The sequence below is a fragment of the Carlito syrichta genome, unplaced genomic scaffold (assembly GCF_000164805.1).
Source record: "Carlito syrichta isolate Samal-C Ts95f unplaced genomic scaffold, Tarsius_syrichta-2.0.1 Scaffold98135, whole genome shotgun sequence".
NCBI lineage: Eukaryota > Metazoa > Chordata > Mammalia > Primates > Tarsiidae > Carlito > Carlito syrichta.
The window spans coordinates 228,594-246,028 of record NW_007042231.1 but is presented as its reverse complement, the minus strand read 5'-3'; the positions used below and the strand labels follow the sequence as shown (position 1 = coordinate 246,028).

The 17,435-nt window shown below is 41.5% G+C and overlaps 1 protein-coding gene across 1 annotated transcript in view; it reads right to left on the bottom strand.

Annotated features, from left to right (window-relative positions):
- Positions 1-17,435, bottom strand: part of SLC1A1 (solute carrier family 1 member 1) — a 79,110-nt gene that overhangs the window by 12,781 nt on the left and 48,894 nt on the right. The window contains exons 3-8 of the mRNA XM_008063100.2: positions 11,561-11,653; positions 9,617-9,731; positions 8,346-8,388; positions 6,284-6,382; positions 2,538-2,722; positions 1,267-1,374 (exon numbers count right to left, since the gene is read on the bottom strand). Coding sequence (XP_008061291.1) covers positions 1,267-1,374; positions 2,538-2,722; positions 6,284-6,382; positions 8,346-8,388; positions 9,617-9,731; positions 11,561-11,653 — 643 coding nt within the window. The remainder of the gene's footprint in view (positions 1-1,266; positions 1,375-2,537; positions 2,723-6,283; positions 6,383-8,345; positions 8,389-9,616; positions 9,732-11,560; positions 11,654-17,435) is intronic.

Below are 17,435 nucleotides of genomic sequence, written 5' to 3'. Positions count from 1 at the left end.
GCTGCGGTGGCCGGGAGTGGCCACTGCACTCCAGTCTGGGTGACAGAGTGAGACTCCAACTCAAAAAAAAAATAATAATAATAATAATAAGGAACGGTCATTGAAAATACAGATCCTGGAGAGAAAGTCTCCTTGATAGAGAGCTTGTAGCTAAGAACTATGAGGTGCTGACTTTTCTGTTAGATACCTTGATAGTGTGAAAGAATAGAAACCCACAGAACTCCATTATGAAATGGTAGTAAGTGACTGCCTAGCTACTGTTCTGGTGTTGCCTGTTTCAGCAGCCCCAGAGCAGGGTAGCCTCTAGTAAGATGGAAGTCCCACCTCCCTTACCAGTGTGGCCCTGGGATTTGACTCTGGCCCTCACTCTGTCTGAACCCAGGCTGCTTCTGTGTTGGCTGGCAGAGCTGTGGCTTTGGCAAACACAGATTAAGAACCAAATGCTGGGTGATGGAAACCCCCAATGCAATCAAGTTCCAATAGGTGAGTTGATTGCTCAAACTGGGTGTTTGTGGGTATTAACCTGTGGAAGTCAGATCAATTAAATTTATTCACTCCCTTGGTCCATATTTCTTAGCATATGTGACTTATCTTGGATTGGGCTAGGTGTCCAGGAGCACCATTCAGAACCTATACCACCATATCTCTTTTCAGGAACCAATAGCTGGACTGTAATAAATATACACATTACCCATCCCCTGCTGCATTCCTGTTTTATGGCCTCTAAAAATTCCTCCCAGACTCAAAATTTTCCCAGAAGCCTCTCTGATGCCCTGATGCTGCAAAACATGGCAACAGTACTAATCCCAGCAACAGCCTTTGAACCAACCAGCCATCTTGCTCCTACCTGTTCCAGTCTGATTTCATTTGGGCCTTTCCTAATTTCTTTCAGATTCAGGATATGCGGGGGCTAGTCTTACTTGCTTGTTTAGTTTACATTTATGAGGAAGTGAAGGCCAGGAGAGAGCCAAGAGAGGCTACGAGTGGGTTTCTCCCTTGTTTTAAATAATGATTTTAACACAACCAATAAAGGCAGCAACAAAGCCTGGTCCGGGCTGTCCTGCCAAGAGCTGGCAATTAGCACAGCGTGATCCACCTACAGTACAGCTGTTAACGGGCAGCCCTCCTCCCCCTGCACTATTATCTCTGAGCCTTATCTTTCCCTGCATGTGGAAGAGAAGCCAATTTTAGCCAACTGAAACTCAACTTCTTAGCAGCCATATTATGGGATCAAAGGAGTTGAGTTTCATCTCGAGTCTGACATACCCACTCAGGACTGTGGCCATGTAAAGGCCCAGTTTGCGGAATATTTCCCAGTCTTCAACTTCTATGATCTTCCCGGCAATCAGGAACAAAATACCGAATGGCATGTAGCTAGAAAGTAAGCACAACAGAGACATGATACTGTCATCAGGTGTGTCCTGAAGCTGGGTTGCTGGAAGAAACAAGTCAGTGTGTGCACCCTCAGCTTGGCATACACCTCACCTGGTGGGAGCACAGGGTTGAGAATGAAGCTAAGGTGTTTCAAGTCCTAGGTGGACTTTGTTGGGTCTAGCTTTTAGTATCCATGTGTACCTTAAATTTTACTCACCCAAACCACCATGAGGTGGCAAGAACGTGCAGTCAGACCGGTACATATTCTATGCCACATTCCCAGTGCACATATATCCTGCTGATTTTCATGTCTCCTTATCTCGCTTGACCCTTACTGCCAAATATGGACGCTAGGTTCTTTCTAGCCATGGTCATCTTACTTCCCAGGTATCAGCAATAGAGGCAATAGTAGTACTGGAAATGGCCATTATAGTGCTATTTGTGGAGCTCACTTTATGTCTCATGTTGGGAAAAGTATTTTGCATGCATCATTTCACTTAATGGACTTCTCCTAACCCTGGGGGTGGGTTTTATTATCCTTTTTTACAGATGATGAAGCTGAGGTTTCTGCAGAATTAAGTGGCTTGCCTGTTGTTTTTCTGAACCCTTTACGTCACTGTCAGTGTCTACACCTTGGATTTAATAATGGAAAACCAATTCAACACGAGATCAATGAGGCAGGTGTCTCCCAAGAAAGATGAGCTTTTTTGGCATCCCTAGGGACAGGATAGATACTCAGGTGGTGCCACTGATATGCTCACAGATGGCAGTTTTTACTCAAATAGGTTAGTGCCATGTTGTACCAGTTATAAATATGTTGAATCTCACTTCTGCATTGGATCTAATAAGGAAAGCACTTTGTGTTCTCATGTGCAAGAAACTCCTTTAAATCATTTCTTTAAGAATTGCTTCTTATATGAATGCTGGTTGGGTGCAAGATGGTCTCCTAGGGCTTTGAGGAAAAAGACAATTGCAGATAGTTAGACTTTTGTTAATGAACTCCTGAGTACTACATGGAATTATTTAATATTTTAGTGGCTTGATATTAAATGCCCACCTTCTCTAGCAAGAGGTCAGCTGAAAAACAAAAGCCTTTTCTTTCTAATTTCCAGGACACAGAATTGTCAAGGAAAGCAAAATGACATTAAACAGTGTCTGCTCACCACATGATGATCTGAACAATTTTCATGGTTGCATCACTCAAAGCATTGAAGAAATCCACCAGAATCTGTCCCTTTTCTCCCATTTTTCCAATGACAAGTCCAAAGACAAGGCAAAAGACAATCAAGCCCAAGACATTTATGCCATCTGAATACATGCCTACGATTTTATATTCCTTTGTTTTGTTCTGTGGATCAAAAGTCAGAAAACATATTGATGCATTATAATATTGTTAGAATGCACAGTCCCTGAAATAAGAAGATATAATAGTTGAACATAATAAACTAGTAATCTACCAGTCAGAATCAACAATACTTTAGGAAATATAATAACTCTAATTTAAAAAATCTATACATCTAACAAATTTTACCCCTTAAAGTTTAATGTCTTTTTTCTTCTCAACAAGTCTAATTTGAATATTTCTTATGAAAATTTCTCATTCTCAAATGTTTTCACTTTTATTATGAATTTTAGAATCAAGGTACTTTTCAAGGTTATTTTAACTGCTGGTTACATTTGCAGTCTGCTTTAAAAAAAGATAGGAATTAATCATGCTGGCCGGGCATGGTGGCTCATACCTATAATCCCAGCACTTTGGGAGGCCGAAGTGAGAGGATTGCCTGAGCCTGCAGGTTCAAGACCAGCCTAGGCAACTTAGCGAGACCTCATCTCTACAATAAATCAAAAAATTAGCCGGACATAGTGGCATGTGCCTGTATTTCCAGCTACTTGGAAGGCTGAGGTGGAAGGTTTGCCTGAGCCCAGTAGGTCGAGGCTGCGGTGGCCGGGGGCGTGATACTGCCCTCCAACCTGCTTGACAGAGTGAGACTCCAACTCAAAAATAATAATAATAATAATGAAGGAAGTACAAAATATTTACCAGAGTATTTTCAGGACATTTTTATCATCTGTCTTACCCTGATAATGAAACAAAGAAACATTCTTTGCTGTCTCTGGTCCTGGATGGTCAATGGGATTTTAGAGTACAAAAATTAACCAGATACCTACTAGTAAGAACCATTTCCTCACTTGAAAAAAAGTATATATGTATTTTTTGGTAGAGATGGAGTCTCACTTTGTTGCTCAGGCTGATCTCAGACTCCTAGCCTCAAGCAATCCTCAAGAACCCCTGGCCTCATGCAATCCTCTCACCAAAGTGCTGGAATTACAGGCATTAGCCACTGTGCCCAGCCTAATTTCTTCACTTTATTCTGAGTAAAAATAGCATAAAATTACTGAGAGATAATGTAGTTTGAATGCTGCAAACAAGGTTTATAAAGCATTAGGTTGAGGAGCTGCTGAACTATCAGTCATTTTTTTTACTTATATTTTTTTACTTATATTTACAAATATTTAGAGAGCAGCCAGAGTGTTCTAACCACACTGGCTATACCATAAGGTCTTAACATTCAGCTGGAGAGACAAGGCTAACTGTGAGAAACATGAGCCAGTGATAGTAAGACGGTATGTAATTAACTGCACAGCCAAACTACGAATTATAAGCGTCATGTGGAAATGGGGACATGAGGGTTTCGAGGTTAGGGAGAGCTAGGCCTGAGGAGCTGGCAGCCAGGAGACTAAGCATGTTCCAGAAAAATAGTTTGTAAAGGCAAAAGTCATCATGCACGGGGCCTTAGCACCCTGCTTGAGTAATTCTTCCTCATCCTTTATGTCTCCCATACTAATTTAAAACCTCTGTTAAATGCCCTGAGGCACTCCGTTCTTCTTGATTATAATACTTTTCACTCTGCTGAGCACAGATGTCACATCTGTCTTTTCACCATTGTAATCCCAGTGCTCAGCAGGGCCTGCCTAAGGAGGTTGTTCAGAAAATATTTGAGGAACAACATCAAAAAGCAAGAATAAGGAATAATGGAGGAGGCTGGATAGAAGAGAGGGTGCCCACTGGGAAGTAAGCTGGGAAACCTAGAGAAGCCAGGTCATGTAGGACTTTTGAATCCAGAGGAGTTAAGGCTTTCTGCAGTAGGAAGCAGAGAGCCAACCATGGTCTGTGTAATTTGAATTCTTAAGTCTACTGAATATCACTTTTTTTCTTAAGTCTTTCCTTCCTGTGTGAAGGCAGAGAACATTCAGGAGAAACCTATGACAGGCCTACAAAGGTACTGCTTCAGACCCACACATTCTCATCTCCAATTCTGAAATGAAAAGCTCACAAAACGCGGTGATTTTATTCATAAGTTTATGGCAAATTCTTTTGGCAGCAAAACCTATCCTGAACTGAGATGAGGCTAGTGAGAGTCTATTCTTCTCACTTGGCAAAGTATTCATGAGTTTGCTGCAGAAACTGATGTGCTTGATTCTGGAGTATTACTGCCAATCCCATTTATGAAAACTAGGCCGTGCATACACCACAAGGCCCTTTTAAAGTCTGAGTCAAGCCGGGCTCGGTGTCTCAGCCTGTAATCCCGCGCTTTGGGAGGCTGAGGTGAATGGATTGTCTGAGCCTGCGGGTTCAAGACCTGGGCAACTAATCATCTCTATAATTAATAAAAAAAAATTAGCGCACGCCTGTAGTTCCAGCTACTCGGAAGGCTGAGGCGGAAGGATCGCTGGAGCCCAGCAGGTCAAGGCTGCGGTGGCCGGGAGCGGCCACTGCACTCCAGTCTGGGAGACAGAGTGAGACGCCAACTCAAAAAATAAAAATAAAAAAATAAAAGTCTGAGTCACGTCTGATAAGGGAGGGAGGGGGAAAGGAGAGAGGGAGGTAATGTGGTAACACATTGGGTACCAGGTCTACTATGGGGGGAGAGAGGGCCAGTTACAAGCCCAAACTTCACTTGCATGCAGCTTCCATATGTAGTACATTCTCCCTTATGCACTACAACTATAACATAACATAAAATAAAATAACAAAGGGGTGAATCACGTCTGGGCAGAGAGACTCGGACAAGGAATTATGGGCCTGCATCCTACGCTTATGTATCATTGCAAACATAAAGCAGTTCCCAGAGGTAGCCAACTCTCCTGTAAGCTGTGGCAGAGATGTGGAAACGACAGGGCTCATTCTTTTCTCTCTGTGTACAGTTGATTCCCTTTATTCTTAATAGTTATGTTCTATAAAGTCCCTCCGAACACTGAGTTGGCAAATACTGTATCATTGCTCCTGGGGGAAATACAGGGTTAGGTTCCTGGGAACACTGTCACACGTTTTCAGTAGTCAATATATAACATTGTTTGGTTTGTTTCTATTTAAAGACACGTTGTTTAATATATACTGTTGATCCACGAACATTGAACTCATGGCCAACAGCACTGTACCTTATGCCTGAATGAAGCTAATCTAAAGCACAAATTTTCCCCCTAATGGACATCACAATCTTCTTGAGCTTAGGGACACTAGAGAGCAAGTCAGCACTATGCTTTGGTTCATTTTAAACAGCTAAATCACCAAGAAAAACACAATGATGCAAAAAACGTGGCGATACACACCATAAAATGGATACTTGCTTACAGTATGAGAACTAGAACAAGAAGGCAGAGCACAACCTTGTTCAACCTCAGTTGGAAACAAGCCTAACAGGCGACTCAAATATTTTGCTGCTCTTTGTGTGCCTGCAGATGACCGCAAAAGCCCCATGAATATTGACTTGGGGGTTCCAAATACATTTTAGCGAGTAGCAAATGCAGATTCTGAGAATGACAAGGACTGAATGCATTTCTGTTTCCTTGTCACTCATGACTCAGAGCCTGCCTCCTGGGTAAGGTGAGCAGATGACAAGGATGATACCTTGGCAATAGTAGTTGTCATGACGGCCGTGAAGGACTCTTCTGTCATGTTTGTCTCTGGATCACTGGGAGGCTTCACTTCTTCACGCTTGGTTTTGTACTGAACATTGGAGGAAAGAAAAGTCAAGCAAACAAACAAGCAAAAAAGAGTTTTTAAAGCATCTAAGGTGAAACCATAGGTATATGTTATTCTGACCGAAAAAGTGCCACTGAAGGGTTCTACCTCCAGTGCCTCTGTTGGCTCCAGTTGTCAACAGTACTACTATGAGGTTTTGAAACTAAAAGTGGGACAGAGAAACCCAAATGCTGACTCTCACAACCACCACTCAACAATGTAAACATGTCCTCTCGCTTTCACCATAAGGGCCAAATTCATGGGGCAATAATGTGAAAATAAGTATAGGTTGGACTGGTAGGTGCCTTCACAGACTCTGTATTGATTTCTGTCAGTCATTTTTGTTTCCATTAATTAATGAGTGATTTTTAATCTGAGAAAGAAAAAAAAAAACACTTCACCACTCTGATAAAGTCACCATGACTTTAATAAGCACCAAGAAAGGTTTAGGCTGGGTGTGGTGGTTCATTCCTGTAATCAACACTTTAGAAGGTCGAGGTGGGAAGACTGCTTGAGCCAAGGAGTTTGAGACCAGCCTGGGCAACACAGAGAGACGTAGAATAACTAAAAAATTAGCCAAGCATGGTGATGTGTGCTTGTAGTCCCAGCTACTCGGGAGGCTGAGGCAGAAGGATCATTTGAGCCCAAGAGATCAAGGCTGTGCTGTGATTCATGTCACTGCACTCCAGTACCTGTGCTACAGAGTGAGAATCCAGCTTTAAAAAAAAAGGACTGGTTATCACATGTTCTCACTCATAAGGGGACCTTGAACTTGAACAATTATCGTAATACTATAAGAAAAGGATTGGCAGTAGTGGGAATCTGCCGGGGGAGGGAGGAGGGAGCACACCTCATCAACAAGGGTACCTGCATAATGAACATTTATATACCTAACCCTGACTTGCACCCCACATCTTTAAAATTAAAAATTAAAAAAAAAGAAAAGAAAAGTTTAACATGGTTGTTCCAAAATCAAGTCCTTCTAGGGCTATTCACTGAGTGAGCTTTCTATTCAATTCTCTTTCTTTAGCCCTGTTTGATTCTGTGGAGCTTCAACATGGAGGTTTAAGAAAGAGCTAGTATATCAATACACCAGGCATAAGAGTCCCCCTACAAGGCTCTGCCAACACCAAGAACCTTACAAACAACCACTGTAGCTGATCTGCAAAGGCGCTTTGAAATAGAGGAGGTTCTGTGCCTCGTGGAGGCCAGCAGGGAGTGATAGAATTGCCATTATTGTTGGTATACACAGAAGTCTCTGTTCATGTAATTTATGTAAATGAATATGGCAGTGTATGATAGACTCAGCTGCCTTAAAATACATAAATAAATAGGAGAAAAAGGCTCAAAGTCAATGGAGTGAAGAGATTGCTAAATTTTCCTAGAGAAAAACAAAAACAAAAACATGGCTGTGTTACACTGCTCTGTAGAGTGCCAGTAACGGGGATACAATGATTAAAGAGAAGATTGAATCCCAGACACAGACCGTATCATGTAGGTTAGATCCTGGGTTCCGACATGAGAAGAAAAGGAAAGAGGACAAGGAGAGCTATTTTTTTTCACTGCATTACGCCTGCAGAATCTAAGTTTCTGCACAAATATAACATGGTTCTCCAAAAACCTTGGTACTGGAGCCCACATTTTAAACTCTCATTGTTAGAGACTTGTACCACTTGAGCCCTTTGCAGGGGAGAGATCATAAGAAAGAAAAGGAAGCAGAGTATAGTATGCCATGTGCTTCACTATAGCTGGGAGAAGTTGAATACAAAACAGAGGAGTCACCTGAAACTCCACTGTTCGTTCACACGTATACTTTCTGCTGCCATCCCCCTCACTCCCGCCATTTTTGATGTGCTAATTCCACTTATTGAATCATGGCAGAAAAAAAATTTCTTAATTGGCAATGGGAAGACAGAAGCAACTTAAGGGTAAAAGTCTAGAATATTACCTGCTGAAAACAGGCTTGGACAAGGTTCTCAGGGAACATATTCCTGTAGGAGACATGAAACACAGCATTACGCTAGGGCAAAAAGTGTTTTTTGTCATACCCAACACATTGGTGAAAGTGAGTAAAGAATGAGTACTCTAGTTTTTCTTCTGGTCTCTCCTTTGCATGATGCTTCCTTGTATTAAGACTTATTTTTTCCTGCTGAGCTTCAACCAAGTATAGAAAGCTCTCCTAATCAACCACCACTTAATCGATTCACTGAGTAACTGACAGGCTTTCTGTCCTCTGTTGAACGCCACCTTGGCAGGTAGACACTTACAGTCAAGAGGTTATTAATTCTTTAATATTTTGCACATTTTTGTTTTCATCAAGGAAGAGGTGTGTTTGCTGAGAGTCCACTGTATTTGTTCACAAATTTTTTTATGACAACTGCAAATATCATAATAATTTAATTAAATATGATGTAAGTCAATGAAATAGGAATACGAAAAGGAGGGTATGATTTCTATATAAACTAAGCTGAATGCCTGGAAACCCAATAAAGGCAAATGACTAAAACTTTTATGTGTAAATAGGTATGAAAAGACAATTGAAACAGAAAAACTGGAAGGATTTGGCACTTGGCTTTCTTTGCAATTTCTAAGGGTTTTGCTGCCCTACTCTATGGAAACTTCATCTGGAAATTGCAGGTGATGTATTTATAAAGGCTGCATATGCAACCGAAATTGTGTGAAATTACAATGAATAGGCACACTCAAAGAAAAGACCTGGCCCTATATCAGAAAATTGGTGAATAAATGCATTCAAGTTTTAGAGTGGAAATAAAATATGTACTATGTATCTTTTATCATTTCTTGAGTCTCTGCTTTAATTGCTGTTTTTTAATTGACTGACCTATTTACAGCTTTGGTTTCTTCAGATAAGAGTTTCTTCTAAATAATTAAAATGCATTTCTCTAATGCAGAACTTAGAGAAATAGTACAGAACTGACTGCACAACTCAGCCCAGCATCTCTATGTAACAAGTATAATTCTGCATGTCTGTCCACCATAAATCTGGACAGAGGAGCCTGTTCATTCCATTTTCTCTTGGAACAATGACCTCACAAGCAAAACTGGCTATGTAATTTGTGGGGTCCAGGTCAAAATGAAAAATTCAAAAATCGTTAAATATTTCAAGACAGACACAGCACAGCATTAAGCCATGTATAAGACCTTGTGCAACTGCACAGACCGCATGCCCATGAAACCACCTGCTAGTAAGACACTCACCTGATGAGGTCTAACATAGCATCCACTGTGCTGACTTCAGGGGTGTTGCCTGTCCTGTCGATTTCAGCCACCTTCTGGGTGACACCAGGTTTGATGCTCACCACCAGCACGATACCTGTGGCCAAGGACAATATCCACAGAGCATTAAGAACCTTCCAAGGCACCTGACACACCTGGCACCCAGTGCATCTTTCTTAGAACCCAGTCGGCATGATGGCATTAGGCAATACTGTGATAGGGAGGACCCTGAGGTCCAGCCAAAATCCTGAACATCCACCAGGACCTCACAGTCACCTTAATTACTTTTCCATTTATATGAAGAAGCAGAAATAACTGTGTGTGTGTGTGTGTGTGTGTGTTTAATGAAGGGGCTGCATACCAGAATCGATACTGGAAACACCTGCTGATGAGAATATTCTTTTTCTTTAGCCTATGAGATCAGGCTAGGCAGGTGTTGGGGTGAGGGTGATTCATTTTCCAGCCCAGAGAACTCATTCAGTATCTTTATATCTTTCTGTAACCTTTACGCACAGATGCTGGTTATTCTCCTGAGGGTCATACAGAACAAGCCTTGTCTTCCTTCCATACCACAGACCTTTGAGTATCTGGAAAGCTGTCACATGGGAAAATGTTGTTCAGGGGTGGAATGAGGACAAATAAGTGGGGAATTCCAGGGAGACATGGTTCATTTCACTGTAAGGAAGAACCATGGTAGAACATTAGCCAGGCATGGTGGCTCGTGCCTGTAATTCCAGCACTTTGGGAGGCAGAAACAGGAGGATCCCCTGAGCCCAGCAGGTCAAGGCTGCGGTAGCCATAAGTATGCCACTGCACTCCCACCTGGGCAACAGAGTGAGACTCTGACTCAAAAAAAGGAAAAAAAAAAAAACATAGTAGAGCATCTGAAAGTTCTGGGTTCCTCTCACTTGAGTGTCAGACAAGGTGGAAGGTTGTAGAAGAGAACAAGACCTCAGTTTGTTTAACTGGGAGGGAAGAAGAAAAAGATCCCCACGCTATTTTCTCCTCCCCCAAGAGGAGGCATCCAAGAGGTAGACCTTGGGATGCCGAATGGGTCAGTCTTTCTAGGAGACGGGGTCACCGGGTAATAAGAGGGCCATGGCCCACCCTTTCCTCTCGGGTTGCAGAAGAGATATATACACTCAGGTAGTAAGAAAGCAATGCCTTGATTTTTTGCTGCTATTTGCTTTTTGTGTTTGTCTCCCTTAGGAACCTCATTAGGAGATGTGACTTTGGTTTAAGCTAGGGTTCAGGTCCTCTGGATCCCCGGCCCTAATACCACTAAAACCTCACCACATCCTACCACTTCTTGCCAATTAATTAAGGCAGGTCTGCAGGGGCAAGCTGACTGCAACATCTGAGTATATATATCCCCTCCCTTTCTTCCCACTCTGGGCATCTTTCTTAAAATGTCCTTCTAGGTCCCAAAGGATAGATGAAGCATTATTCACAGAACTATGCGAAAGGCACAAGAGCAGCTATTCCGTCATTAGAACTTTCTCCCTCCTACAAGTGGGATTTATACTTGGCAAGGTTTTCTTAGCTATTAGCTCATTTGCACTAAAATGAGATCTTTCTGGAAATATTTTATAATTATGCTCAACTCCACTGTTATAGACTAATTATCCAGTTTAAAAATTATATAATCTCTTGGCTTCACTTCCTTGTACTCAATGATCCCGACAAGGCATAGAACTGTCACCTTCATTCTGCTTCTTACTTGAGATTTGAATAAGCAGTACCATGGCTCAATTTCCGTCAGTATTACAGTTTCTTCACATAGAAAGTGCTATGTAGACTTTAAGGGAAAAAGCTTCATGGTAGTTTGACAATAGTACTTTCTGATTTTTTTTTAATGTGAATTTTAAGAAGTCCAACTACTTTTTGAAAGAACAGTTGCAATTATATAGAGGAAATAAATATTACCTAGAATTACAGCAATGACAGTAGTACAGAAATAATATACGACAGCACGCAGACCAATTTTTCCAGATACATTGGAATCCAGTGCAGCAACACCTAAAGGGGGAGGAGGAAAAGTCAAATTAAGACAAATATAAAAGACAGATTTCCAGGACTGGTGACTCAATCCTCAGGTATGAAATAAAGAGCTGAGAGTTGTTCTCTGCATCTATTAGGTCCTTTTCACACTGTCTGAATAAGTTGTGTCTACTGCTACACCAACCTGAAAGAGCCCGAACTCGTCTGATTGCGGGAGCTAAGCGGGGTCGGGCCCGGTTAGGATTTGGATGGAAAAGATGCAGTGGGCAACAGCAGCGCTTCAAAATTTCAAATGCTGAATTAAGAGTTGGAAGCCCAGTGACATACAAATCCTCTGCAGGCTAATTCCCATGCCTTAGCCTGGAGTTGAGTACCCTGCCTTTGGCTCTTCGTGGAAGGTGGTCGGAAAACAGTCATAAGGAGTCCCCCTTCTGCATTTGCACTAAGACCTTTACCAAGATTCATACATGATATCACTCAACAATCTTAGAATACCCCCCCTTTGAAATTCAGTCTCAAAGAAAAATTTATCTTGAAGAACTGAGATAAGTTCTTTGATCACATAATGAGAATTGTCACGGAACTCAGAGTCAACTGAAAAAATAACACTTACATGTGATTATAAAAGTAATACATACATTACAATATCTAAAAAAGGAGAAAAAATATAAGGAAAACAAAAATAATTTCATCTCATCAATCAGCTAATAGTTCAGTGAATTTTCTTCCAACATTTTTTCCAATTTTTTAAAACATAGCTGAGAGAATTTTATGTTTTCAACCCACACTCTTCTTAAAATTGTATAAGTGGTCTCCCTCATTATTGCAAACTCACACTGAGGATAATTATAATGGTACATAATCTTCCATCATGTGGCTATACCATAATTTATTTAATTATCCACTTACTGCTAGATCTTTGGATTGTCTTAGGACCAAATTCACAGTAATGTCATTATCCATCCTGGCTAGGATATTTCCTTCCTCTTTTCATGATTTTTAAATTGCTTCTATGTGAACAACCTTATTGTGTATGGCTTCTATTGTGAGACACTTTAAATCTTCTGTTTCAAAGAGAAAGGATATAAATAAATAATTTCTCAGGGCACAGGTAATTTCAGAGACTTACGGTCACATTGTTAGATCTTGTTTCAAATGATGTTTGGCTACTAATAAAATGACTAAGTGTTGCTTAGACTTCAAAGAATTGTTTGGAATGACAAAGGCAGCTGTTTTAGAGGTGAAAGGCATGAATCCCTCCTTGCCAAATGGAGTCATCCAAATGGAGTCAAATTCAGCTTTCTTTTTTTTTTTTTTTTTGAGTTGGAGTCCCACTCTGTCGCCCAGACTGGAGTGCAGTGGCCGCTCCCGGCCACCGCAGCCTCGACCTGCTGGGCTCCGGCAATCCTTCCACCTCAGCCTTCCAAGTAGCCGGAATTACAGGCATGCGCTACCACGCCTGGCTGATTTTTTGATTTATTGCAGAGATGAGGTCTCGCTGCCCAGGCGGGTCTCGAACCCCCAGGCTCAGGAATCCACTCACCTCAGCCTCCCAAAGGTGCGGGATTACAGGCTGAGCCACCGAGCCTGGCTGCAAATTCAGTTTTCTGACTGGATTTCTATGTGGAAGATGGGGCAAGTTGAGAAACAACCACATCATCTTTCAGCAACCTTTCTTTGGATGTTTCAGATTTTCCTCAGCCTGATTTCCTGAGGTCACATTCTGAGTCAAATGATCATTATAGAAAATGATTCTGCAACACCCATGAGTTATCCGATGACCACTTACAAAACCTAAAGTGCAGGGTGCTTATAAAGCCTAAAGTGCAGGAAAAAGGAACAGGTGGTCACAAGGCAACCCCAAGGGAAAGGCAGTAAACCTGTATGACTGCCAGCGTGCACAGGTAGCTTTTATATTCACTTTTCACACTGTAAAAGGTCTATCCATTTATTTTAAGTGACTGGGGGATTATGCTCCTCACATATAATCACCCACATTTTATACACAGGAAAAATCCGCAAGGAAGCTATCACCACTGTGACAACAGAACAAGTCATTTCTCACTCTAAACACACCTCCAGCTGTTGCCTGCTCGTTGGAATTTAATATTTTGAGAGAAGGTCCTCTGGCTACTCCAGGATGTTGTTAAGGGCCCATTTGCCAACTTCTGGGACAAGACTGTGCAATTACCATATGATGGGCATATTGCAACAGTCACATTCTAGAATAACCTTGACGATCTTTCTTTGAGAAAAATGTGGTTTGGTGTGCTTCATTTTCTGACAGTAAGACAATGAACCATAACAATTATGCAAGGAACAACAACACCAACAACAAAATCAAGAGGGATCAAAGGCCAAAATTTAGACACAAATGAATTATCTCCCATTTAGTTTAGGTCTCTTAAAGAAACAGCAAACCATCAGCAAACATATAAGTTTGCTAAGTATATTATGATTCTAAAATGTGCCTATTTCATTGTAGAACTCAGAACATTGTTTTGATAAACAACTATAGCAGCTGTTTATAATAATGGTAGGTTAAAAGAAAAAAGGAAAATCATCACCTTAACAGTCTCCAAGTAACTTGTATAAGCACCTAATACAGAATCTATTTTCAAATATATTGTCCTTCTTTGGTAGAAGTCCAATTTAAGTAGCTGACAAGTGACAGCGTAACAGGGTAGCTACAGAACTGTTCTCAGGAATGAGTTTGGTGCCTTCCCAGGAGTTTCTTCCAGCAGTGAAACAAATTAAATCTATGCGGGTAATTGTTTTCAACATATGTTAATATGTCTTAATTTGTCTTAATGATTTGGCCATGGGCTGGTGCCTCTGCTTGTACTTCAGGACTCAGCTGGAAATAAAAGCCTTCATAATAATGAGATTCTTGGTGGAAAAATCTTAAACAAATACATCCCCAAGCAGTCAGTCAGCTCCTCTCTGCTGGAGCACAGCAACTATCTTGTAGTCACTTTCAGGAAGGGCTTTATTTCCCATTCTTCCAATCCACCTCTATACTACAGTTTTCCGGGATATATCAGAAATTAAATCAACAATCATACTTCTTTCCACTTGAAAGTTACTCCTCTACTTCTCTAGTTGTCAATGATGGGGGGACAGCTGGACCCCCAAACCCAGGTTCTTGGATGATTTATAATGCATTGTAAGGGATAGGGATGATGACCACTGTAGAGGGAAGAAATACATACAGGGAAACAGCCTTGGCCAGGTGTGGTGTGAACCTATAATCCCAGCACTTTGGGAGGCTGAGGAAGGAGGATCACTTGAGACCAAGAATTCAAGACCAGCCTGGACAACATAATGAGACCTCACCTCTACAAAAAATAAAAAAATAAATAATAAGCCATTCATGGTGATGGTCCCAGCTACTTAGGAAGCTTAGGCAAAAGGATCACCTGAGCCCAGAGGGTAGAGAATGCAGTGAGCCGTGATTATACTACTGCACACCAGCCTGGGTGGCAGAGCAAGACTCCAACTCAAAAAAACAAACAAAAAACAACCTAATCTTTGAAAACCTCTGCAATAGGAACATTACAGAATTTAATGACTATAGATTGTCAGTCTGGCTGGTGTAAACGCACCACCTAAACTGGGTGCAGTGGCTCACTCCTGTAATCCCAGCACTTTGGGAGGCGGAGTCAAGAGGATTACCTGAGCTCAGGGGTTTAAGACCAGCCTAAGCAACATGGCGAGACCTTGTCTCTACAATAAACAACAACAAAAAAATTAGCTGGGTGTGGTGGCATGTGCCTGTGGTTCTAGCTACTTGGAAGGCTGAGGTGAAAGGATTACCTGAGCCCAAGAGGTCGTGGCTGTGGTGGCCCTGAGTGTGCCACTGCACTCCAGCCTGGGTGACAGAGTGAGACTCAGACTCAAAACACAAAAAACAAAAACAAACCATGCCACTTGCCGATAACAGTAATAATGATGAGAGTGATAATTGAAATGACAACAAAAATAATGGTAATAATGACAGGAGACACACTGGGCAATGACTGCAGGTCAATGCATCATCCTTAATTCTCAATATAACCCTATGAGGCAGGCACATTATCACATTATCTGAGTTGTAGCTCAGAAAGGGTAAGTAACATAAGACGACCATAAAGCTGGTGAGGTGAGGGATGGAGCTGGGATCCCAACTCAGGTCTGACCCTCAAGGTCATATTCTTAACCACTGCTCCACACTGGAATCGTGTGTGAATATCCATGTGCTGCAAGGTTCTAGACCAGCACTGCCCAGTAGAGCCTCCTGATGATGGAGATGTTCTGAACTTGTGTTGGTCATTGCAGTAGCCACAAGCTACATATGGCTAGCAAGCACTTGAAAAGTGGCTGGTGTGACTGGGGAACTGAGTTTTCATTTTATTTAATTTTAATCTCAATTTAAATAGCCTCATGTGGCTAATGGCGATGATAAAAGACATCACATTCTCCAGAAGCTACCAGAGTGGTTAGCATTTAGTGGGTGCTCAACAATGCTGAGTAAGCAAACTCATTCAAGCTTAACAACATGATTTTTTAAAAAAAGCTCTTTACCCTGTTGCATAGGGGGAGGGGAGAGGAAAACAAGAAGCCAAAATCACCTGGCACATGCTTCCATCACTACACTGAGCTGATGTATAGTGCTCTAAGGCCTGAGGCTTATTCTTCTCTAGGTCCTCATGCATTAAATAAGGTGCTCTATGAATGTTTGCACTCAAAACTTTCCACATGACAGAAAGAACTGCCTTTGTTAAAGGTAATCCTCCTCTTACAAACTGACCCCATTTCAAAGGTCTACTTATGTGTCAGAACTTGGCACTCAGCAGGCCGTCTCCTTAGAAACAAAACCAATTTTCACCCATAAGAGGCTTCCACATGAGAACCTATTAGCATCTTAGTGTTTCTCAACCTTTTAAAAAATTATTATTATGTGCCTTCCTCTCCCCAAGCCTTTTAGACATTTTTGTCTAATTGGCACCTCTGTGACATTTTAATGCCACAAATTGTATACCTGTTTATATACTAAATGAACAAATGTGTCTTTTACACAAAACAGTAAAATCTCCCACCCCCCCATCAAATAAAAATGGCTTTTGCTGCCTTGGGGCAATATTATCCTTGAGAGAACACCTGGTCTAGCTCAATGAATGTTGGCTATGAGAATGGGACCATAATCCAGGCTTGAGACTCTGAGAATCACACCTCTCCATCACTTACTGGGTGGACATCAGACGATATGCCCATCTTAGTCTCAGATGAGTGGAGCCCCACTGTGCTTTATCCTTGGGTTTTAATTCCCAGCAGCTACCTGGGTTTTTTGCTCTCAGCCCATCCTTGCGTCTGGCAAGGTCTAGAGGACCCCATTTCTTTTCAGTGCACTCCCAGAACTCATTTCTTCAGGGAGCTGAAAGCTGTGCTGTGGGAGCTGACAAGTGAGTGATAACTGTGCACTCATACATTACTAAACAGGTATGGCAGGATCTGCACAGAAATGAGCAGATTGTTTATGGCAATTGGACAGTAATTTTATTTTATTTTACTTTTATTTATTTATTTTTTGAGTTGGGATTGCAGTTCACCACAGCGTTGACCTCCTGGGCACAAGCAATCCTCTCACCTTGGCCTCCCAAAGTGCTGGGACCACAGGCATGAACCACTGCGCTTGGCCTGGACGGTAATTTTACTTCTGTTGAATGTAGCAATAAAAAACAGAAGTAGTATTTTCTATGTCTACCTTTTTGTTCACTTTTCTAGTCATTCACTTTTATTATAGTTTATAAAGGTTACTGCT